The sequence below is a fragment of the Lycorma delicatula genome, chromosome 1 (assembly GCF_047948215.1).
Source record: "Lycorma delicatula isolate Av1 chromosome 1, ASM4794821v1, whole genome shotgun sequence".
Taxonomy (NCBI): Eukaryota; Metazoa; Arthropoda; class Insecta; order Hemiptera; family Fulgoridae; genus Lycorma; species Lycorma delicatula.
The window spans coordinates 213467599-213493174 of NC_134455.1; the positions used below are offsets into that span (position 1 = coordinate 213467599).

The 25576-nt window shown below is 29.3% G+C and overlaps 1 protein-coding gene across 5 annotated transcripts in view; it reads right to left on the bottom strand.

Moving 5' to 3' along the window:
• LOC142328196 (uncharacterized) overlaps window positions 1–25576 on the bottom strand; it is a 121489-nt gene that overhangs the window by 76116 nt on the left and 19797 nt on the right. For 4 of the 5 annotated variants that reach the window (XM_075371797.1, XM_075371788.1, XM_075371785.1 and 1 more), the window contains exons 2-3: window positions 23240–23283; window positions 4457–4513 (exon numbers count right to left, since the gene is read on the bottom strand). In XM_075371797.1, coding sequence (XP_075227912.1) covers window positions 4457–4513; window positions 23240–23270 — 88 coding nt within the window. In that variant the 5' untranslated portion in view covers window positions 23271–23283. The remainder of the gene's footprint in view (window positions 1–4456; window positions 4514–23239; window positions 23284–25576) is intronic. The other variant, XM_075371804.1, reaches the window with a different exon arrangement.

The following is a 25576-nucleotide window of genomic DNA, read 5'->3' on the forward strand; positions in this document are numbered from 1 at the left end:
TTTACAAAGCATAATCATTTTACATTTTCTATTTAAATTTTTAATTGTATAAGTCTGCGCCAATTAAAACCTAACTCTTAATTTGGCGCCAACTTCAAAAGAGGAAATTTTAAGAACTGGAAAAGTACTTTTTATACTAAGAAATAAACTCAAAAATATGAAACCTGAATCTTAAAAATAGAAAAAGGTTCTAAGGTCACACATGAGCAATAATGCTCAATAATTCATATGTACAAACTATTTTTACTCTTTCAGTTAATTTATTATTTGCATTAGTAATCCAAACCAGATCAATTACCCCAAAAAATTACAAATTCAAAATACAATTTTTCATTAAAAAAAAAAAGTCTTGAGTAGTTGCGTAAAAAATGTTTTGGTCTCTCGTCATAGAAACAGAATCAAAAAATGTGACAGCTGATCTATTGGAACAAGTTCAGATCAACCCAGAGTTATTGAACCATCTTATCACTCTGGTGATAAGACTTGCTTCTTCCTGTTTGATCCAGAGATAAAATGTCAAAGTTCACAATGGTGTTAAAAGGGATTACCCAGACCAAAAAAAGCTCCCCTTGTCGAAGTCAAAAGTGGAATGAATGTAAGCTTGCATGTTTTTTCAATTCCAAAGGCATTGTTCATAAAGAGTGGATGCCTCTTGGACAAACAGTTAATTAATATTTCTACAAAGATTTTGGAACAAGTCTTCTGTGTCCATTCAAACATCAGTACAAGTTGGATTCTTCATCACGATAATGGGCCACCTCATGCTGCATTTTCTGTACAGCTGCTTTTAATCTCAAAAGGTTGTAGTGTGTTGCATTTCAGTATAACCACAGCCACTTTACTCACCAGATCTCGTCCCAAGTGACTTTTTTTTATTCCCATCAGTCAAATCAGTGGTCAATGGACACCATTTTCAAACAACAGAAGATGTCCAAAATGCTATGATGAGGGTCTCAGACAACATTCCAGAAGACAAATTCCAAAAATGTTACCAGCAGTCGCAGAAGTGTTGGAGTAAGTGTGTAAGCTCCTTCAAAGCACTACTTTGAAGGAGATTACACTACAGCTGACTAAAAACAAAATAAAAATTTTTATCATATCAGTCTCACTTTATTGTTGCACCTCGTAGCATCAAAAAAAAGGTTTACATTTGGTCAGATAAATTCTTATTTTGTAAACTCTTAACTTTCTCAAGTGGAAGTATTGGATGCTATACTGTTGTTTAAACTTCAAAGATAAAATAGTGTAACAGGATTCATTTATTAGTTAAATACATTTATTTGGCAGGAATAGATTGGTATTGGTTTTGGTTTTGTTAGGTGTTAACTACGTTATAGGCCCTGACATAGAGCACTATGAAAAACATAATAAAATAGCTACTGGCCACTTTCAACAAAATTTAAAAAATCTGATGTGGACAACACATGATTTTCTTGTACACCTATTAAATTACATATACACATCTTTTACTGCACTTCATTTAAACTTATTTCATTTGAAAATTTTTTGGATTTTAGACTTTTTTGGGCAATTTTGGTTCAGTCGATTGCAATCAAAAGGGGAGGTGCACAACTAGATGTAACAACAGTCCTAAATCAAAAATTTCAACATCCTACAGCTAATCGTTTTCGAGTTATGTGAGATACGTACTACAGACGTCATGCCAAACTAGTCAAAATAGATTCAGGGATGGTCAAACTGGATATTTCCATTCAAATTTCAAATGAATGGTGAAATCTGAAAACCGAAATCTTTTGCGATTACAATACTTCATACAAGGAAGTAAAAACCAGCTTTAAAATTTAATTGTCATTATTCACTCACTCATTCATAAAATTTAACATTTCATATTCAGGTTATTTAAGAACTGGTGAAAAATCCTTCAGAACCAGAAGCTTATTTTTTAACTAAGTTACAAAAAATAAGATATAATAATTTATATATACCTGAGGTTTCAACTATCTGTTTACACTTAATTTCAGGAAATTTTAAACAGTAACAATAGAAAAATGTTTTTGTACTCACTAGTTATAATTAACTAGTTTGAATAAATGTAGAAATTTCCTAACAGGTATACATAAATCATTACATTTGGAAGAGGTTAAAAAACAAATCACCAGCCTAGAAAAAATCTCCCAAAGGATTGGCCTGAAAATTTCTTATGAAAATACCAAAATAATGACATGGATTCCCTCTGTGTAAGCAAAATCAAAGTTAACGATAAAAATCAAAAATAGTTCAACAATTTAAATACTTAGCTGAAATCATTCACTGCAGATTGACGGAAAAACAATCATGGCTAATCAAAATAACTAAAACTAAAAGAGCACAAAGTATAACTTGGCAAACATACAAGAAAAAATGTTTCTCAATAAAATCCAAAATTCACCATTATAACACAGCAGTTCTTCTGGTGGCGCTTTATGCATGTGAGGCTAACTTTCAGAGTAAGAATGAAAGTAAAATGGACCAATTACTTAAAACAGAAAGGCAAATTATCAGAATTTGTTTAAATAAAAATTATCAAAAGGATGGAGTCTGGCAAATTGCCAAAAATGAAACAGTCTCTACAAACAAGTCGATCCGATTCTCAATACAATGAAAAAACAAAGGATTTCCCATTTTTTCCACGTATTAAGAATGCTTGAGAAACGAATTCTAAAACAACTGGTCACAAGGAATATTAACAAAAAAACCTGTGGAAAATATGTAGAAGAAATCCAAAGAGATCTTCATGAAATTGGCTTGAGAGTTGAGGACGCCTGTGATAAAATGAAAATTATCTACACACTTCAAAACAGTAGATTCAACGTTAAAAAATTAGAAAGGCATAACAAAGTGGAGGTCAGGAAGCAACAATCCGATAGTATGAAGAAATACTTGGAAAATTGAAAGGCCAGACTAATACTGAAATTCAAGAGGAACTGAAATATGGATGACTAAAGTGGCCTAATGTGGCCTCAAAAGTAAAAAAAAAAAAAAAAAATATTACAAAGACTTTTAGTGTTTAAATTAGAGGGTAAAGTATACGTATAACTTCTTGTCAAATCTGATTTGAATACTTCCGTATTCTTCATGGTCTTTATTAACAAAAAAGAGTGACTGAAATATACACGATGTATGTTGTAGACTTAAAAGCTAAAAACAGTAGACATTTAAGTTCTACCAAATTTAAAACACCTGGATTACCTTGGAAAAGCTCACTGATCATCAATTACAAATTAAGTTTATTCTATAGCCTAGAGCATAAGCAGATGATTCTTCTTTGCACCTGATTAATATGCAGGTGCAAAGAAGGCCATAAATATCCAATTCAGAGATACTGCAGCACAATCACTCATGCCATCCTCCAACCTAGAAAGGCTATCTATAACTTCTACAACAATCAATAACAGCTATCTTTTTTGTTAATTTTTAGCCACTATAAAAAAAGGTATATATGTGACTGTACATTTTATAATTGCCATATAGACCATTTGAAAATGTCTAGCTACAGACCTCAAGCACATCCTAGAACCACTGTCACAAGTTTGACATGGCCAGTAACTTTTTCTAAGGTTCAAAATAAATAAGAATTCTAAGTAAGTAAATTTCTGATCAAGGATCTGAGATCAAATTAATCTCTAAATCAAAAACTTAACCTGCACAAGATATCAAAATTCTACTTAACTAAGACTGAGTTTCTATATGAAAAATTCAACAAAATCTTTATCTAGATTTGGCCAGGGGCTTGCATTACCAAAAAATAACTGACTGGCAACGACATAAACATTCATCCAGTTTGTTAGGTGAGTGTCTTTGCAGACTACTTGTACCATTAATCTTGTATTTAACAAACCATATTAATTTAATACATAATATTTTTGTATTAAATTTATTTATTTCACAATAAATTATGCATATTTTTAAATTTTATATCCAGAAATTTACATGATAGTACATGAAGGTAAGGTTAACTCAATATTCCGCACTTTGCATATATGTCATTTACCAAAAAAATGATCAATTTATGTAATCTGAAGAAGGATTTTTATTTATGTTGATTAAGAAACACTAACTGATTTTAAAAAATTTTGTTGGTTAAGGCCAATGAAAACATGAGATAAGTGAGATTAATTTAAAATGGATTTTATTTAGCATGTTTCATCATCATCAATACATGTTATTTATACAAGTATAAACCATCATCAGTAACATCTATGATATGAATTTTTAGAAAAAACTGATACTATCACATTTTGTTAAATGTGGAATAATATGTGACACATTAGCACCTTCATCCCTTAACATTATACTAAACTTCATACATCAAAACCACATTAAGGACTGTTTAAATTATCAAACTCATTACAAATATCTAAATAATTAAGAAGAAAATTATTGAAACACTAATTAATTATTAATTGCTGTTTGAAACCAAATAAAAACTTACAATAATAGCTATAATTAATCCTACCTTTATGTGGTTCTTCAACTATCTGAGCTGTTTCAACACATTTTTCTGGACTAACATCTAAAACAAACAATAAATAAGAAAACATTAACTGTAACCAATTTATATCTTTTATAGCCAAAAGGTAGTACCCAGTAAGACTTATAAGACCAGTAGGACTGGTCTTATAAGTCTTACTTCATGTCTTACGACATGAAAAGCATTACAGTGGAAGTGCATGAAAGTAACTTAAAATAGACAAATTGTTTAAAAAATTAAAAACCCTTCAGAAGATAAAATTTAAATTACATAATTTATAATATTGTTGAACATATTAATCAGTTAGTACCAGCAGTTGGCGTCATTGTTGATTAACTCTTCTGTAATTCTGAAGGAGCAGATTATACAGCAGTTATAAAAATATTTCCTATGATGGATTATTCCAGAAAGTTAATTTAGTTCAATTCACTGTTTTATTTAGAGGAACAAAACTTTCTTCTAATTAAAAGAATTTTTAACTGCCCAACAATAAAACAAAAACACTCAAAACATAACTGCATTATTTTTTTATATTCCTGTATTTATATTATTTATTTTCTGATAAACACATCCTTAGTATAAATAAAAACTGTTCACCTAGTCAAAAGTATTAGTAAGGAAGACAAAAGACCCGTAGCCTTTATAGAAGTGCCCTTCTGGGTAACTACTGCTAACTATAATAAAGTTATGTAAGTAACAAACAAAAATGTATTACTGAATATGTGCTACTAATCAAAAGTTGACTTATCTCTACAACGTGAGTGATATGTTATTTATTTGAATATCTTGCCTATACCCTTTGTACCACAAATACATGGTGCTTGAATTTAGAAAAATAGTTTGTAATATATTTTAAACTGCTCAGGTATTGGGATACCCCAGCTATCAGGATATTGGTATTTTTCAGTTATCAGGATACTAGTCCAAGAAAACGAAGAGAATAGAAAAGATCATGTAGCAAATCAGGGCTACTCATTCACCATATGCAAATGACTAAAACAAACAATTTATGTTCCAGACGCTCATCATTATCCAAAGGAAAACACTATCTCCAAATAATTTTAATCTGACCAGCTCTTGAATGTGAAATAGAGTGAACCACCAGCTATCTAAGAACCTCATTAACTGATTACCAATAACAAAGTTTTACATGCCCCATAAAATACAGACCACGCTAAACAGATCATAACAAATATTGGCAGATATAGACTTATTTCACAGATATGATTTCTACGTTTTGATGCTCTGAGACAGACTATCCACCACATTATAAAAGATTCTCCATTGAGGTTATTTTATTCTGGGGATTTTGAGGATTTCCTGATTGCTATAAAAAGGGCATAAAATTATAATGACTTAAACATAACCTGTGATTCCTCATATCACATCAACCTGATATTTTCATAAATTGCAATTAGTCTTTTTTCAATATTTATGTACTTGAAACTCTTTAGTAAATGCAGAACTTTCTTTTGGCTTATGATATAGATAAAGCCAGGTACTAAAAATAATGACAATAATGAAAAGATCAGTACTTCATCATTTAATCTATTTGTTAACATTACAGAAGAGTGAAATCTGCACAATCTGCAATTTTAAGGGTTGTCAATAAGCTGTTCTGTCTTGCACAGTATTTCATTGTGCACAGATACATAATATAAAAACTGTCAATTGTAATTTATTTAATGGTTCCAGTATAATAATATCTACAGTACCTCCACAATTTAAACAGGAAAGTCTTCAAAAATAATAAAAAATTTCACACATATACTCAATACTAAATGTCAATGAAAACAAGTTTTTAGTTATTTTTAAGTTACTTCAAAGATACCAAAAAAATTAATAATAAATTGTATTAAAATTAAAAATTTAGTTTAATTAAATTAACTTTAATTTTTTAGTTTAAGTTTAGGTGTTAGTACATAACACATACTCTCACATGTAATTTACACCATAAAGCATTCACAGATGATGAATTAACTACTGGTGAACTATGATACAAGATAGTTTTCTTTTTAGATTAATATTAATTAAAAATTCATTAATAAATAAAATGTTATTTAAAAATTGACTGTAAAATCAATGAAACTGGCTCAACCATATGCTTTCAACTCATTATTTATAGAAAACATGAGGAAATTTTTGATAAGCTGTTATTAATTTTTTTCTTTTAATTAAAAATTTAATGCATATGTATTTTATAAAGCCTCTAATCCTAATACTTGATGAACTTTTGGTAACCTGTAAAACAGAAAAATTGTACATTGTTAGTGTACAATTTTTGTTAGTGTACAAAAAATTGTACACTAACAATGTACAATTTTTCTGTAAAAAAACAAATATTTTTAAAAAACGTAGATAAAAAGTTCTTTATAGAGATAAAAATGAATTTCCACAAGAAAAATATTCAGCATTTGTTTGAAGCCAATATTGTTTAGCAAACAGTAGCAGGAAAACAATGCTTAGCATCCCACATTATTACAAATTATTATAAGATGCGATAACATGCGCATGCATGTGTGAGTGCGTGCATAATATTTCGTTAACAGTTTATGTAGCAGGTTCCACAATTGTTAATAGGCATATAATCAAGCACTCCAAAACTAACTTTTACTGTGGTGTGGTATGATGGTTACTGTAACTTCTGTAAAATAATGTAGTAAATGGGCTCTAGTTTGAAACTCGGTAGGCCATTATTTTTAATGAAAATTTGTATTATTGTTTCACTAATTTTTTACTTTTTACTACACAGCTTTTGATAAAATGTACTCCCAATCAAAAAATTACATACACCATTGTTAATGGTGAAATTAGTAATGGTGAAAATTTTGGCTAAAAACATTTTAGCCAAAATGTGTAAATCTAATTTTCTTGTCAACACTACTGTGTATGAGAAAATATATAAGAATCAAAGTTGGGTATTTTTTAAGCATTTTTTATATTATAGATTTTTTATAAAAAGCAAATTATTCAGGTTGTACCTCTGAGTACAGACCCTCAGTCATCAATATGAAAACCACTTTATGGACTCAAGGACCACTAAAATGTTGAATGAAAATTTCAAAATCAAATTTTTGGCCAGTTTCATATCTTTTTCTATTTACATCATGGATATATATGTGAGAAAGTAAAAAACTATAACCTTCATCTTTAAAATAATATTTCACTTGTTTTTAGATAAATGCTTTTTAAAAAATGAAGTATTCTTGTACTGTTCAACAAAGCTTCTTTCTATTTATCATTCTTGTTTACTCTCCCATAAATTCTTGTTTTTCCACAATTTCTAATTAACAAATAATTGTTTGACCATTAATATCTTATCAATCAATGGAACAATTTTCTCAAATTCATATTTAATGCACTCATTTTATACTGTTACCAACTTTCAGAATCTCATAATTAAATATAAAAAATCACAATGTTACTAGAAAACTGATTATTAGAAAAAAAATTAACAATATAAATAACTTAACACGTATTTAAGAGTTATCACAACACAGACATTCATTGGCTTAAAAAAAAATTGTTAATAAACAAAAAGTTTTTGTTTGTAAAAATAGTAAACCCTATTCCATTACAACCATACAAATATAATGGTTCCACTACACTTGGAGCATCTCTGTAAGTAATATCCTAGAAATTTTTAAGCATGTGAAGTAAGGAATCTTTAAATTACTTGAGACCAATAAATTTCATTTATATTGTTTTTTTTGTTTTTGAAAATTCATCAATATACCATTGTGCTAATCAAATACAAAAATCAAATTCAAAAAACAACAACTTAACCACCAAACTCAGTTACAGAAAAACCTTAAAAAACTAACACCAAGAGCTGAGTTTTGCGGGATCCTGCATGTAATTAAATAATTATAATTTGCACGAACATTCCAGTATTGGCAGAGGAGTTGTGTTGTCACAAATATTGTGGTTGTTAAGAGTGTTAATGTTTTCAAAATTTTTAAGTTTTTATTTATTTTTGTTATTTTTTGATGTAATTACAAAATGATGTACCGACTGATGATGTGGGATCCCAAGAAAGTTGATTATTGGTATTAGTGTTTTTAGATTTTTTTGTTACTGTGTTCAGTGGTTAAGTTGTTTTTACTTCCTTGTATTAAGTAAAGGAGATTTTGTGATCGTGAAAAATTGCGGTTTTCAGATTTCAATGGAAATATCCATTTTGACCATTCCTGAATTCATTTTGACTAGTTTCGGCGTGACATCTGTATGTACATATGTATGTACCTCGCATAATTCAAAAATGATTAGCCACAGGATGTTAAAATTTTTGATTTAGGACTGTTGTAACATCTAGTTGTGCACTTCCCCTTTTGAATGCAATCAACTGAACCAAGTCTTCAAAAAACGCCCAAATTTTAAAAAAATTGGATTTTGGACTTTTTCTTAACTGCAGTAATAAGTCCTCATTGAGAGCTTTTCAACGACATGCAAGTAGTACTTATTTTCACTGGATCCAGAGTTATAGCCAAATAAAGTTTAATTAATGAAATATTTGGATTATACAAGGAGAAGGCACATCGGTTCGTATCAGATTTCACCGCCTTTTTTTTAATCTAAATACATTGATTTATTAATAATTATTAAACTCTGATTGTAAAAAAAAATTGTACAATAAATTATAATTCATTAATAATAAATAAATAAAAAAATACGAAAAAATATCAGAAGTTATTAATGAAATAAAATTTTATATACTATCATTTTAAAAAATCTGTATATGTAATTTAATACGCATACAAGGAAGTCATATAGCGGCCTCCGTGGCGCGAGTGGTAGCGTCTCAGCCTTTCATCTGGAGTTCCCGCATTTGAATCCCAGTCAGACATGGCATTTTCACACACACTATGAATCATTAATCTCATCCTCTGAAGCAATAGCTAATGGTGGTCCCGTAGGTTAAAAAAAGAAGAAAAAAGTCATATGGTATCCGCACAATATTTTTTGAATGTGTATATATATTTACAGGTGTTTCTAAAATGGTTGGCTGGCTATACTTCTTCGGATTCTACTTGCAGACAAAAAATATTCTTAGGAAAAATGGCAATTTCTCCTTCGTTCTCTCTCTGTCTGCCATTTTGTTATTTTTATATAATAATTTATACCTCAAGTTCGGATAGACGGATCATATTAATATTTGGTAAGCATCTTGGTAATAAAATTTTAAAATTAGCAAAAAATCGGTATTTAACTTTGCAAATTACAAAAAGGCAGCCATGTTTATTTTAAAAATAATTGATTTTAATTAAAAGCTTCAATTAATTTTATTGCAAGTTATTTTTTTTTTTTAGAGGTTTTTAGATTCAATAAAATGACATTCTTATTCTTATTATTAACTTCTTTTCTTTTAAACAATTTATTTTAATTAAAAGGTTCAATGTAATGATTACAAGTTAATAACCTACAAAAAACCTTTCTTTAAAGGTTAATGAATCCAAAAAACCTACAAAAAACCTTTAAAGAAAGGTTTTTTGTAGGTTTTTTGGATTCATTAATATATTATTATTATTATTATTATTGCTGACAATTTCAATGTAAACATCACTGCATAAGTAATACTATGTACAGTTATTCTCTTTAGATTATATATTTTTTCACACTGATGATTTTTTTTCAATAAACCTACACATAATGAATTTTTTTTGTGCATTATAATAATGATACTATGAAAAGAAAATGTTATTCTTTACTTCTTATTCAATTTTATGAAATTTCGAGTTCCTTACTTTTTTCTGCATTCAATCATGTTGTAGAGGTCTTTTTCTACTCAGTAGGCAGATTAATAAGAAACTGTAACTTTTTTCTATTCTGAAACTATGGAGTAGTTAGTCAAAAGATAAGAGTGCCTTAGGTAGAGTTATGGCACATGCTAAGGAAGAGAAAATTCTATGGACAAGTTATTAAAAACCATGTTTGTTAGAAACTGTAGGTTAAAAACAGCAAATTAAGAAATTACAAATGAAGGAAAAATAGTTGGAATCTGAGTAAAGCAAACCGATGTGATGTTACCAGATCCTTGTTATAATGAAGACTAATATAACTTAAAAATGTTAGCAGGAATAAAGATCAGAAGCTTCAGTTTTATTTTCATCTTAATGAATGCAACTCTACTTAACTTTGTACAAACAAAAGTAATGACTTCCTAATCAATAGTTTTTTTTTAACTTCACTAAAATTTAATATGCTGATTTTATGAAAATAATTTCTACATACTACAGAATATATCATTATTCATTAGAAATTCCCAAAAAAAGGAAGAAAAAAAAACATTAGGATTTGTTTATATTTAATCACAGTAAAAATTTTATAAGAGTATAATTTTTTTTAATAAACAGAAATATAATCCATTTTTATTAAAATGTAATCCCATTTTAGAAAAAATAAAATGACCTTACTTAAGAAAATGGAACTATTTACTACATACTTTAAAACCCCAAGAAAAATAGCTGGGGAAAAATGTTAAGGTACTTGAGAGTTATTATCTCGCATGACTGCAATAAAAATATTTCTAACAAAAATACTCTGTAATTAAAAACGAAAAACACCTCAAACTATATCATATGTTTCATTACTTAAACACTGTTACAGAGAACTTAGTACCATGATAATCAACTCCATAACCAACAAAAATTAAATAAAAAAAACCAATAGACATCATCACTATGCCTTCACCAAACAGAAAAACAAAATCAAAATAAAAAATACATTTTGTAAGCTTGCTTAAAATTAATCAACAGCTTAAATGGAAAGTAGAATATATTACTAAATAAACTGTTAAATACTCATTTTAATCCGCTGATTAAAATGATTATTTAACAGTTAATGCGCGCCCAAAGTAATAACTATCAAATATTATAATTACTTCAATAAAGCTGTCCGTTTTACATAGGTAAGAAGCACATAAAATATTATGCCAAAATTATGTTGAGTATCACGTCTCAGATTACGAATAAAGATACATTCCGATGAAAATTAAAAACACACCATAATAAAAAAATATGTTCAGTGTGACAGAATTTAACTTCAGTCTCACTCATAATCGACAAAAAAAACTTTTACTCTAAAACATTGCAATACGAAAACTGCCGGCAACCGATTCACACAATATCTACTATCAACTAACCTCAAATATGGCAGCATCTCTAAATAAAAATAAAAGTTTAACTCTTAAAATCCAATTAAGCATTCTGTTCTCTATAGAATGTTCTCTTTAAAATATTTTATTTGTAAATATTTTGACAATTACCTAAATATCATCAACAAACGAGGAGTCATGCCGACACATGTTACCTGCACACAAGCCATATGAATATCGTGTTTTGTTTACGAGCACATTAATTTCGGCGTAAGATACAAAGTTGATAAACAAATTTTTTAAAAACCGATCTCAAAAACTTCACAAAAAATTTTACAAAGCATAATCATTTTACATTTTCTATTTAAATTTTTAATTGTATAAGTCTGCGCCAATTAAAACCTAACTCTTAATTTGGCGCCAACTTCAAAAGAGGAAATTTTAAGAACTGGAAAAGTACTTTTTATACTAAGAAATAAACTCAAAAATATGAAACCTGAATCTTAAAAATAGAAAAAGGTTGTAAGGTCACACATGAGCAATAATGCTCAATAATTCATATGTACAAACTATTTTTACTCTTTCAGTTAATTTATTATTTGCATTAGTAATCCAAACCAGATCAATTACCCCAAAAAATTACAAATTCAAAATACAATTTTTCATTAAAAAAAAAAAAGTCTTGAGTAGTTGCGTAAAAAATGTTTTGGTCTCTCGTCATAGAAACAGAATCAAAAAATGTGACAGCTGATCTATTGGAACAAGTTCAGATCAACCCAGAGTTATTGAACCATCTTATCACTCTGGTGATAAGACTTGCTTCTTCCTGTTTGATCCAGAGATAAAATGTCAAAGTTCACAATGGTGTTAAAAGGGATTACCCAGACCAAAAAAAGCTCCCCTTGTCGAAGTCAAAAGTGGAATGAATGTAAGCTTGCATGTTTTTTCAATTCCAAAGGCATTGTTCATAAAGAGTGGATGCCTCTTGGACAAACAGTTAATTAATATTTCTACAAAGATTTTGGAACAAGTCTTCTGTGTCCATTCAAACATCAGTACAAGTTGGATTCTTCATCACGATAATGGGCCACCTCATGCTGCATTTTCTGTACAGCTGCTTTTAATCTCAAAAGGTTGTAGTGTGTTGCATTTCAGTATAACCACAGCCACTTTACTCACCAGATCTCGTCCCAAGTGACTTTTTTTTATTCCCATCAGTCAAATCAGTGGTCAATGGACACCATTTTCAAACAACAGAAGATGTCCAAAATGCTATGATGAGGGTCTCAGACAACATTCCAGAAGACAAATTCCAAAAATGTTACCAGCAGTCGCAGAAGTGTTGGAGTAAGTGTGTAAGCTCCTTCAAAGCACTACTTTGAAGGAGATTACACTACAGCTGACTAAAAACAAAATAAAAATTTTTATCATATCTCACTTTATTGTTGCACCTCGTAGCATCAAAAAAAAGGTTTACATTTGGTCAGATAAATTCTTATTTTGTAAACTCTTAACTTTCTCAAGTGGAAGTATTGGATGCTATACTGTTGTTTAAACTTCAAAGATAAAATAGTGTAACAGGATTCATTTATTAGTTAAATACATTTATTTGGCAGGAATAGATTGGTATTGGTTTTGGTTTTGTTAGGTGTTAACTACGTTATAGGCCCTGACATAGAGCACTATGAAAAACATAATAAAATAGCTACTGGCCACTTTCAACAAAATTTAAAAAATCTGATGTGGACAACACATGATTTTCTTGTACACCTATTAAATTACATATACACATCTTTTACTGCACTTCATTTAAACTTATTTCATTTGAAAATTTTTTGGATTTTAGACTTTTTTGGGCAATTTTGGTTCAGTCGATTGCAATCAAAAGGGGAGGTGCACAACTAGATGTAACAACAGTCCTAAATCAAAAATTTCAACATCCTACAGCTAATCGTTTTCGAGTTATGTGAGATACGTACTACAGACGTCATGCCAAACTAGTCAAAATAGATTCAGGGATGGTCAAACTGGATATTTCCATTCAAATTTCAAATGAATGGTGAAATCTGAAAACCGAAATCTTTTGCGATTACAATACTTCATACAAGGAAGTAAAAACCAGCTTTAAAATTTAATTGTCATTATTCACTCACTCATTCATAAAATTTAACATTTCATATTCAGGTTATTTAAGAACTGGTGAAAAATCCTTCAGAACCAGAAGCTTATTTTTTAACTAAGTTACAAAAAATAAGATATAATAATTTATATATACCTGAGGTTTCAACTATCTGTTTACACTTAATTTCAGGAAATTTTAAACAGTAACAATAGAAAAATGTTTTTGTACTCACTAGTTATAATTAACTAGTTTGAATAAATGTAGAAATTTCCTAACAGGTATACATAAATCATTACATTTGGAAGAGGTTAAAAAACAAATCACCAGCCTAGAAAAAATCTCCCAAAGGATTGGCCTGAAAATTTCTTATGAAAATACCAAAATAATGACATGGATTCCCTCTGTGTAAGCAAAATCAAAGTTAACGATAAAAATCAAAAATAGTTCAACAATTTAAATACTTAGCTGAAATCATTCACTGCAGATTGACGGAAAAACAATCATGGCTAATCAAAATAACTAAAACTAAAAGAGCACAAAGTATAACTTGGCAAACATACAAGAAAAAATGTTTCTCAATAAAATCCAAAATTCACCATTATAACACAGCAGTTCTTCTGGTGGCGCTTTATGCATGTGAGGCTAACTTTCAGAGTAAGAATGAAAGTAAAATGGACCAATTACTTAAAACAGAAAGGCAAATTATCAGAATTTGTTTAAATAAAAATTATCAAAAGGATGGAGTCTGGCAAATTGCCAAAAATGAAACAGTCTCTACAAACAAGTCTTTTAATCTGCTCATGAAAACATGAGGAAATTTTTGATAAGCTGTTATTAATTTTTTACTTTTAATTAAAAATTTAATGCATATGTATTTTATAAAGCCTCTAATCCTAATACTTGATGAACTTTTGGTAACCTGTAAAACAGAAAAATTGTACATTGTTAGTGTACAATTTTTTGTTAGTGTACAAAAAATTGTACACTAACAATGTACAATTTTTCTGTAAAAAAACAAATATTTTTAAAAAACGTAGATAAAAAGTTCTTTATAGAGATAAAAATGAATTTCCACAAGAAAAATATTCAGCATTTGTTTGAAGCCAATATTGTTTAGCAAACAGTAGCAGGAAAACAATGCTTAGCATCCCACATTATTACAAATTATTATAAGATGCGATAACATGCGCATGCATGTGTGAGTGCGTGCATAATATTTCATTAACAGTTTATGTAGCAGGTTCCACAATTGTTAATAGGCATATAATCAAGCACTCCAAAACTAACTTATACTGTGGTGTGGTATGATGGTTACTGTAACTTCTGTAAAATAATGTAGTAAATGGGCTCTAGTTTGAAACTCGGTAGGCCATTATTTTTAATGAAAATTTGTATTATTTTTTCACTAATTTTTTACTTTTTACTACACAGCTTTTGATAAAATGTACTCCCAATCAAAAAATTACATACACCATTGTTAATGGTGAAATTAGTAATGGTGAAAATTTTGGCTAAAAACATTTTAGCCAAAATGTGTAAATCTAATTTTCTTGTCAACACTACTGTGTATGAGAAAATATATAAGAATCAAAGTTGGGTATTTTTTAAGCATTTTTTATATTATAGATTTTTTATAAAAAGCAAATTATTCAGGTTGTACCTCTGAGTACAGACCCTCAGTCATCAATATGAAAACCACTTTATGGACTCAAGGACCACTAAAATGTTGAATGAAAATTTCAAAATCAAATTTTTGGCCAGTTTCATATCTTTTTCTATTTACATCATGGATATATATGTGAGAAAGTAAAAAACTATAACCTTCATCTTTAAAATAATATTTCACTTGTTTTTAGATAAATGCTTTTTAAAAAATGAAGTATTCTTGTACTGTTCAACAAAGCTTCTTTCTATTTATCATTCTTGTTTACTCTCCCATAAATTCTTGTTTTTCCACAATTTCTAATTAACAAATAATTGTTTGACCATTAATATCTTATCAATCAATGGAACAATTTTCTCAAATTCATATTTAATGCACTCATTTTATACTGTTACCAACTTTCAGAATCTCATAATTAAATATAAAAAATCACAATGTTACTAGAAAACTGATTATTAGAAAAAAAATTAACAATATAAATAACTTAACACGTATTTAAGAGTTATCACAACACAGACATTCATTGGCTTAAAAAAAAATTGTTAATAAACAAAAAGTTTTTGTTTGTAAAAATAGTAAACCCTATTCCATTACAACCATACAAATATAATGGTTCCACTACACTTGGAGCATCTCTGTAAGTAATATCCTAGAAATTTTTAAGCATGTGAAGTAAGGAATCTTTAAATTACTTGAGACCAATAAATTTCATTTATATTGTTTTTTTGTTTTTGAAAATTCATCAATATACCATTGTGCTAATCAAATACAAAAATCAAATTCAAAAAACAACAACTTAACCACCAAACTCAGTTACAGAAAAACCTTAAAAAACTAACACCAAGAGCTGAGTTTTGCGGGATCCTGCATGTAATTAAATAATTATAATTTGCACGAACATTCCAGTATTGGCAGAGGAGTTGTGTTGTCACAAATATTGTGGTTGTTAAGAGTGTTAATGTTTTCAAAATTTTTAAGTTTTTATTTATTTTTGTTATTTTTTGATGTAATTACAAAATGATGTACCGACTGATGATGTGGGATCCCAAGAAAGTTGATTATTGGTATTAGTGTTTTTAGATTTTTTTGTTACTGTGTTCAGTGGTTAAGTTGTTTTTACTTCCTTGTATTAAGTAAAGGAGATTTTGTGATCGTGAAAAATTGCGGTTTTCAGATTTCAATGGAAATATCCATTTTGACCATTCCTGAATTCATTTTGACTAGTTTCGGCGTGACATCTGTATGTACATACGTATGTACCTCGCATAATTCAAAAATGATTAGCCACAGGATGTTAAAATTTTTGATTTAGGACTGTTGTAACATCTAGTTGTGCACTTCCCCTTTTGAATGCAATCAACTGAACCAAGTCTTCAAAAAACGCCCAAATTTTAAAAAAATTGGATTTTGGACTTTTTCTTAACTGCAGTAATAAGTCCTCATTGAGAGCTTTTCAACGACATACAAGTAGTACTTATTTTCACTGGATCCAGAGTTATAGCCAAATAAAGTTTAATTAATGAAATATTTGGATTATACAAGGAGAAGGCACATCGGTTCGTATCAGATTTCACCGCCTTTTTTTTAATCTAAATACATTGATTTATTAATAATTATTAAACTCTGATTGTAAAAAAAAATTGTACAATAAATTATAATTCATTAATAATAAATAAATAAAAAAATACGAAAAAATATCAGAAGTTATTAATGAAATAAAATTTTATATACTATCATTTTAAAAAATCTGTATATGTAATTTAATACGCATACAAGGAAGTCATATAGCGGCCTCCGTGGCGCGAGTGGTAGCGTCTCAGCCTTTCATCTGGAGTTCCCGCATTTGAATCCCAGTCAGACATGGCATTTTCACACACACTATGAATCATTAATCTCATCCTCTGAAGCAATAGCTAATGGTGGTCCCGTAGGTTAAAAAAAGAAGAAAAAAGTCATATGGTGTCCGCATAATATTTTTTGAATGTGTATATATATTTACAGGTGTTTCTAAAATGGTTGGCTGGCTATACTTCTTCGGATTCTACTTGCAGACAAAAAATATTCTTAGGAAAAATGGCAATTTCTCCTTCGTTCTCTCTCTGTCTGCCATTTTGTTATTTTTATATAATAATTTATACCTCAAGTTCGGATAGACGGATCATATTAATATTTGGTAAGCATCTTGGTAATAAAATATTAAAATTAGCAAAAAATCGGTATTTAACTTTGCAAATTACAAAATGGCAGCCATGTTTATTTTTCAGTCCGTTATATCTCCATAAATATTAGTTTTATCAAAATTTATGATATTTTCTAAAATATTAAGCCTTTTATTTTGCAAATAGCATTTTATTTTTTTAAATCTGTTGACAAATAGTCGAGTTATGAGAAAAAATTGATGTAATTTTGTGTCATAATTATTAGGTTTATTATTGTGAGAAAATTATTACTTAATCTGATACTAATTTACAACACTAGAATTAACAATTAATATTTCATCGAATTGAATGTAAAGTGGAGGACATGAAAACACACAGTATGTGTGTATATATATATATAAATATCACTAATGTTATCTTACAATAGGACCACCAGAGGAACTTGCTTTACAGAAAATAAAATTGCCAAAATCATTGGGTTTAATCATGAGTAAACCCAATTAACAACTAGTTAAAACTTGATTAAATTTAAATAAATACTTAATCCTTTTTCTTTTCTTTTTTTATGTTATTAATTATCAACTAAGTTGAAATTAAATTAAGAATTTTCTCCATTTTTGAAGTCGGTGAAAATTAAGTACAGTTTACATAAAGCCATTACAAAAAAGCACTTAACTAGTTTGTGTGAAGGAAAGAAACCTGATTATGTGATTAAAATGAAACTATTTAAGTAAACTGAAATAATTTTATATCTGATGCAGATATTGCATTGGTCAAAGTACTTTATGTGCATTTTATATATCTTATTAAATATAGTAGAAACAGACAGGGCTGTCCCTACGGGTTGAGACTGGGTCAGACACCTGAAGCGCCCCCCGCCCGCCAAATTCACCAATTAGTATAAATATTGAAATTTGGAACTAAAGGAAATTAAATATAAAATGACAAACTTTTCAAGTAAACAGACAAACTTTTACGAAACAGACAAAAAGGGGGTACCTGTTAGGCACCCCCTGACACAGCGCTCAGTCAGCTTGACTGCTTGACCCCCCTCCCTTAGAGATGGCATTGGAAACAGAACTACTATTGATTGAATGATATGTAGTTGCTTGCATATAAGTGATACTTATCAATTATTGAACTGCAAGATTTTTTAAAAACATTTCTAATAAAATAGTAATAGCACATGACCAAATAAGAACCAGTTATTGTATTTAAACAGTTAATGTTACAAAATAAATAACTTTTTTATTCTTATTGATAAACAATAGATTATTATATGACCACATCAGAGATGAGAAGACATGTTACTCTATAGATAAAAAAATTAACTGCCCCAGTATTTGCCTAGATGGCTCAAGAGAAACCAATGTAAAATTTTGGTCATAGCAGCACCACAAAATACATAATTAATTATAAAATAAAAAATATATGTGAATAAAGTTCACATTAATTTTTTTAAATATAAGCACACGAAATAATGTAAAGGTAAAACACAAAAAGATACTAAAAATTAAAAATAACTAAAAAGTATTCAAACAAATATTTAAAACAATTCAAAAGGTATTAATAAAAATTATCTGAGCTATATTTATGTACAAGTTGGAAGGGATGAAGAAATACAGTTTTTTAAAAAATTCTGAATTAGTATTATTTAAAAAATCATTGTCAGAGTAATATTATTTCTATAGAAGAAAATATTTTAATTGAACTTAAAATAAATTAACAAGAAGATTTTAAAATTATATAGTAATTTATTAAAATGGCATTGGAAGCATAATTTTCTCATAAGCTGGAGTGATGGGTTGGTTCACATAAAAATAGTTTTGTTCTGTTAATAGAGGTGGTTGTTATTTTTTTTTAAGAGTAAGCTATTATTCTTTTTAGCAAAAACTGCACATTTATAAATATAAAAACTAGGATAAGTTAGCAAATTTAGTTATTAAATATCGGTCTACTTGATTCACATTTAACACGTTGGCTGCCAAGTGACCCAATATTGAGTCACACACAGTGGTGGCTCATAGTTAAAACTGGTGGGAATGCTGCTCCAGGAAACTTTATTCTAAGCCTTTTCAAGGCCATGGTTAAAATTTTCTGTAAAATAAAAATAACTGAAAAAAAATGAATCAAATAGAATAGCTGGAAACAGGATAATAATCTAATTCTATACTTGCAAAAAAATTGCAATCACATTCAAGAAAATGGTATACAGTATTTAAGCACATTTTGCTTAAAAACCATATTTGGTTTAACCAAATAAATAATAAAATGTCAATGCAGATAACATTTTTTAGCATTATTATACAATAACTTAATAAAATGTTTGCTTAAAAATACTATAATCCAATGGCGTTAAATTTTAATTTCTATGTATACAGAAACAAATACATAATTAGTTTTTACTAATCACCTTGTCTTTCGCCCTTCCAGAATGTTTTTGGACAGATTTGGCAAACAAAGAGCCCTTGCTTTCTGCCATCTTCTGATTACTACTGAAAAAACGATTAAACTACTTTCATATTCCTTCCACCGACTAAATTAGAAAAGGGAACGAACAAGGAATGTTCCATACCCACGCAGGGTAAAAAAAAACTACCTTCTACCACAACACCAGGGTTGGCACTGCAGGGCGACAGTGCCCTCTCACCCTCGCATACAGCTTCCTACGTGCACCTGCGCACAACATCCAAACACCACACTTCTGGTACTGTGAAGTGCACAGTTCCATACGAAGATTTTTATATCTTTTTCATAAGCTGGGGGATGGCTACTGACATTAAGCTTAAAGATTATATATTGTACAAGTATAAAGAAAGAATTAAAGAAAAAAAAACTCATATTAACTGTTATCAATAATATCAAGTGAAAATAGAGGGTGCTGCAGTTCCATAATGCCTATATACGAACTGCCACTAGTCACACATTACTGTTCGAGGCCATGTGAACCAAAAGAGGTCATGGGCAAACTGTCCTACAGACCCATCATGACTCTTCTAGCATGTCCACTGAGGCCATAGAATTACTTTTTGGATGAAATCTTTATTTCAACCTATTTTTATCTTACTTATATCAAATACATATACTTTTTTATCTTTATCACACATATATTTTAATTTGTAATTTTTACATTAGTAGGAGGATCCACATTAATCATGCAGCCTCCTCTTTTCCAGCTGTGGTTTTAAGGCTGTGGCAATTCATGGAAACAGAATAATACTGGTTGCAAGACAATTATAATTGCTCTATTTTGAAAGCAATCTTCAGAATTTTAAGAAAAACAGCTAATAAAATAAAATAGTTACAAACTTTTCAAATAACAAATTAAAACAAAACATTAGCCAGAACATACATTAAATTAGAAGTATCTATAATTAGAAAATTGACATGTATAAGATTAAGATGCATGAAATTATACTTTTTCTTAATTCTTTCTGTGCTGCAAAATAAAATGCTATAAAAAAACTTATGTTTTTGTTGAATTAAGAGATTCAAAAAAATAATCCATGCACATACATTCTTGGCAAACACTCCACATATTTGTACTTTTTTAGTTTTATGAAAGGCTTTTTTACAGCCCATATTTTGCCTATATTCCAGTAACACGCCTTGCATCTTCCTCTGTTTTGTGTACTGCAGCAGACTCTGGCTTCTCAGGATTGTCACTGAAAACATTTTCCTCAAACCAGCCAATTGCAATGGATTCCCAGAAACTTGTGATTTCAATTTTTTTCCCCATAACTGCTTTGTACAGTGAAAGGGAATTTATTATAGTTGTATTCAGAATTAAGACGAAAGTGACCTTGCAACACCATTTCACTAAGCCAGAATGATACGCACTCATTTGGTAGAAAAGATCAATAAAAGATTTATTCTTATTGTAATCAATACTGCTTGGGAGTTTTGTTATATTTTGATTATGTTTTAGGTATAATACTGTGTTATCAACATGTTTAATTGTGAGCATAAGTATGACTCTTATATCTTTCCATTTTAAAACAACAATTGTTTTATTATTTTTTTCAGGATTTTTATCAGGAGTACCAGATAGCCTCTGGAGTACCAGAGAGTACCTGTGTGATGAAACCTCTTCACTATTAGATACATATAATGGGTCATCACTATCATGACCTCTGAAATATTCATCATCATTTGAATTAAGATCATCTAATATTGAATGAATTTTGTCATCCTCAAGTCGCCTCTTCATCATTATCAAAATGTTTTATATGTTCACTTATAGGTTTACAAGTTATTTACAGATAATAGAATTGCAGGTAATGAAAATGTTATCACGAGAAATAAGCTGGCTTAAGCCATACAAATCTACAGAAAATACTAACACTAAAAAGGCATTAAATAAATGTAAAGTTCCAAACAAAGAAATACTATGTCAAGCAGCGAAACTACCAAAATCAATAACTCACCAGTGCCTTACATATATTACGTTGACATTCATCAGCTGACTGTAGTAGCATCAATGTTATCAAAATATCATTACAATACATTTAATTAGATCCAATAAATCCAATTAGAAATGTAAATATAAATGAAGATTATCAAATAATGCAATATGTATTACAATAAGAATTATAAAAACATAATCAAAATATATGACATCATAAATTACGACTTGAATGCAGTTAACTACAGGCGAAGAATATTGTGTCACAATCTGAGGCCATGGATCGGTAGTGGCATAGAGAAATCCATTAAAAGTGAATTACATACGTTTCATGAAGCCTAAAAGTAAATTTTTTCATGTAACTCACATTTAGTTCATACGGCCTGTAACAACTGCAGCATATGAACCAGTACTAAGGATTTAAGTGAATACATCATTTTTGTTAAAAAATTAGCCTGGCCCTAAATGAAAATGCTAATGATACACTAGTATGGCAGCCAATGTCTTAAAAAAATGAAATTAATCAAACAGACTATATTGTGGTCCATAAGATTATATAATGACTCACAAACTAAAAATTACTTTTACCTTTTATAAGTAACTGGAGGGAAGTTTAAAATATTTTCTACTTTCACGTAACAAATTCAATACTTAATCAAACAGATTTTATTAGGGTAAAAATGTATTCTAATGTTGGGTAAGATTGTTCAAAATAGTGCACAGACTGATGTAAAATAGGTAAAAGTTCAATGCAGTGTATCAGTTTTATAGCAGTCTATACAAAGTAAAATGAAAACACAGAATCAAACTAATAGAAAACTTGACATAATGTGGGGTGTAGTGAACAAACTTATACTGACTGAGTGCCAATGTTTTAGTACTCATAGTACCTGTAAAAACTCACACATGCTACACAAGAAAAAACATGTTTGTAATAATAGAGAAGAATAAGGAGTAAGGCAAGCATTAAAATGGCTACAAATTAAGACAGGATAAAAAACAAGTATTAATAAATAAAAAAATCAGGGCCAGAGAAAACAGATTGCAGTTCTATCTAAGAATGCATAAGAAAAAGTGAGCAGCACACAATAAGATCACCACTGAAACACTATCAGACGATCAAAATATAAAAAGAAGGAAAACAGTCAGATATCACATTTAAGGAAGCTCATCCTAAAAAATACCCTAATAAAGAACATTACACACAATGTTATAACACAAGATGAACCAAAAAATCTGTTGAAAACAGAAAAGAAGTATTGTTTTTAAAACTTTTTTTATTTTTAGTTAAAATAATTAAATTTTTAATTTCATAAACTCATTTACCTGCTTCCAAATGGTCAGTCCATTCTGACATTTCCAATCATCTCCTGAAACAAGATAATTTTCATCTAGTGAAATTAATTAAAGTACTATAATCACTTATAAATTAAATGTAATCCTTTGCTCAAAAAACTGATAACTAAAAACAAATAAAACTCTCTTACATGCATTTATTACTATTACCATCATCTGCAAAAAAATTTTATTTCAAAATCAAACTGCAAATTAAAAACATGCTCTTTATCAACTTTTTCCAAAACAATATATTTACAAAATACAAGCGTATGTTCTTGATAGATGAAATGAACGGAAGAAGATTATCTGTAAACCAAGAGAACAAACTAATAATCCTCTGTATACAGGATAAAAAGATGTAATGGGCTGCAATTTTTACAAACACAAGTACATTCTATGCAGTATATAAAAAAGGGATAGATATAGAAGGGCCTCATAAAAATTATTTGGACTGTGCCAAAGATTTAAATCTTTGGCCTGACAACTACTTCAAAATAATTAAGATTTAAATTTTCAAAATCAAGAAACAACAAACATTAATGGAAAGAAAGTGCAACTACCACTGAATTAACTACAAATGTGATAATGTATTTCATAAACACAATGTTAATTACTAAAAGCTTTGTTTTAAAAAAAGAAAACTGTATAAGATATATTAGGATAAATATAACCAGTATTGAAAGACAAGAGACTGCAATGGAACTTCAACCAAAAGTTTCATTGGCAAGAGGTAACATGGAAATGTAATAGGAAGAGTGTTATCATCTCACAGCAGATGGTTCACAAGGGAATCTGATAGTACTAATCTCAGGCTCAGATTCTACTTTCCAACCAACAAAGGTAACTTTTTAACAATAGTTGGCTTATCATTATAAATTATAATGACCTCAGCTAAATTAAATTGGGTACCTCAAAATCAGACAACCAAAACCCTCATATTAAATTATTTTAACAATTTATACCAGCAAGATATTCTGTACATCCATAGGATCATTTAACACTTATAAATATATGCCCCACTCAGAACAAATGAAAAAAAACTTTTCATGAAATAAAATACTTTCTGAGGATTTGGTTATAGCTCAGCTTAATTCCCATTTCCAGATTTTTCCATTACTTATGCACCAGAATGTTAATTAATCTATAAGTAATTAATTGTAAATAAAAATATTTTAGCTTACTCAGGAGGCCAGTAGGACATAATATCAGCCAAAATCTTTTCAAACAAATCCTCTCATTCGTGTCGTCAAAGCCACATAAACTCACACAAGTAAGTGTTAATTACAGACCAAGTGCATATCAAGCTGAGCTTTTTGTATTGCTTTGCGAGCCACCATTTACTGTCAACTTTCTACATATTCTTGTCGGTGTCAGGGTCTACGAAGATATATTTATGTACAACAGTCTAATAGGTAACCGTGTTTCTAAAGGGAGTTGTATACTTTCCATTCATCAAACACAATTGTGCTCGAAAGAATACATTCTTTGGTAATGGATAACAACTGTGCCTCTGTTCGGTTCTCAACAGCAACACCTGAAAACGCCCACTGTCTGGTAATACAAGCTCAGCATTTTTCTTAGGCTGCAAAAATATGGTTTTGTTAATTTCCAGTTTTTCAGTGAGAGCCTATTTTTATTTGATTTCTCAACAGATCATTAGCACAAACTTCACACGTGTAAATTACACCAGTCAACCATGGTCATTACGGTTGATTTCAAACTACTGCTCATAAAACAGTATTTTTGTTAATCTCTTAGACCAGCAACAGTAAAAAATAAAATTTCCCGTTAAGGAAATTTAGAACCCATCAAGTACCTAACTTGTCTAACTGCATTCTAAATACCCACATTTAAAACATCATCTCTCTCGACCACGTAAAACCATTTCATGAAATGACTACTCTTCTTCAAATATGTAAAATAACAAGCTCATGAAAAACCTTTATGGCATCACCCTCATTTTTATCAGTTTCAATTAAATGAATAAAGTTCACAACTCAGAATATACACGCATCCAAGATTACTAGCCAACAAACTAACCAGATATCTTATCGCTACTCTGGTATTTCGATACTGTTTTATCTGGCTTGTGGAGAGATGAAAAAGTATTCTGTTAATTTTTTTAGAAGGAATAGGTTATAAGACGATTTCAGTGAAACGTTTCCTTAATAATGTACTGGTACACAGATAATGGAAAAGATTCCCATTTTCTTATAATTATCATGAAAGAATAAACCAGCTTACATCTTTTCTTTTATACAATAATATTCGCTAATCAATGTTGTTTGATAATTAACCTGAACATAAATTCCTTAATAAAAAAAA